Source organism: Alexandromys fortis, unplaced genomic scaffold, assembly GCF_014885135.2.
Source record: "Alexandromys fortis isolate MF-2015 unplaced genomic scaffold, M_Fortis_MF-2015_v1.1 scaffold_40, whole genome shotgun sequence".
NCBI lineage: Eukaryota > Metazoa > Chordata > Mammalia > Rodentia > Cricetidae > Alexandromys > Alexandromys fortis.
This window is the reverse complement of record NW_026067966.1, coordinates 5849649-5850828: the sequence shown is the minus strand read 5'-3', so window position 1 is coordinate 5850828 and position 1180 is coordinate 5849649. Positions and strand designations below refer to the sequence as shown.

Here is a 1180-nt window from a genome sequence, read left to right as displayed (position 1 = left end):
TTGTTATAGATCTCTCATTTTCTATAAAATATTTTTAGCAACAAAAGCAACCAAATTTCTCACAAGTTTCATTTTGTTAAAGTTGCTATTCTATGATGTTTTAGACTAGCCCTGTAACAAGATGGAGTTACCAACTACTTAATTCAATAGATCTAAATTCTGTTTGCCTCCTAAGATTGTTATTTTAAAACATCCTCTACTCATTTATTCTCACAAACAAACAAACTTTAGTTTATTTTTTATAAATATATATGAATTATATTTGTTTAGTGTATTTATTAATGACCAGGGCATGTTTGTTTAAGATGGGAAACATGTAGAATTCTGTCTATGTAAACTGTTTCCTATATATAATAATGAAGAAAAAGCATGGAGCAAATGTATCAAACAATATTGAAAATCAGAAAATCATATTTGTATGTAAGAGCATTTGTAAAATAAATTTTCTTCTAACACAGCAAACTTCTAGATAGCATTTTCCCACATCTCAAAACACATCCCAGGTTCTCCATCCCCAAATGACATAGTGGAATCCATGGAATTGTCTGGCATGCTCATTAAGATTTCAATAAGGTTTTATTAGATCTATGGAATCTAAATCTGCAGATATGGTTTACAGATATTGGCCAGGATGTGAAAACAGACAATATGCTACAAACATCGTTATCTCTCTATTTTCAGTTAAAGGGCAACGATTCTGATGTGATTTTCAACGATTTAGCTCAATATAAAGCAGAAGTTCCTGCTTACTTTGTGGGTGGTGTACTTACTACAGTTTTCTGCTCTTCTGTTGTCTCGGATCACTATTCTCTGGTTAATGGTGCTGAAGAGTGTTGTCCAGTTAATGGTGTGATAATAACACAGGTTGCTGTTGTCGGTAATGTAGATGTTGCCTGCGCTGATTTCCTTCAGAGACTGGAACTGTAGGGAAGTGATGCCTTGTTGTTTGAGGATAAGCAATGAGAGTCCGCTGAAAAGAAGAGAGGGGGAAAGGAAAATGAATATTCACGAAATTGTAAAGTTCAGTAAGGACATAGCACTTCACAACAAAAATTAAAATAATGGAGCATCAACAATGGATGAACAGGCAATTCTGTGCTAAGATATGTACTTAATCATTTAATTCCCTGACTGACAACTGACAATCTCAGCTTCCTATAATTATGAACACTGACTATAT

At 33.5% G+C, this 1180-nt stretch overlaps 1 protein-coding gene across 1 annotated transcript in view; it reads right to left on the bottom strand.

The window, feature by feature from the left end:
• The window catches only part of Erbb4 (erb-b2 receptor tyrosine kinase 4), a 1076399-nt gene that overhangs the window by 321364 nt on the left and 753855 nt on the right, over positions 1-1180 (bottom strand). The window contains 1 exon segment of the mRNA XM_050154172.1: positions 771-970. Coding sequence (XP_050010129.1) covers positions 771-970 — 200 coding nt within the window.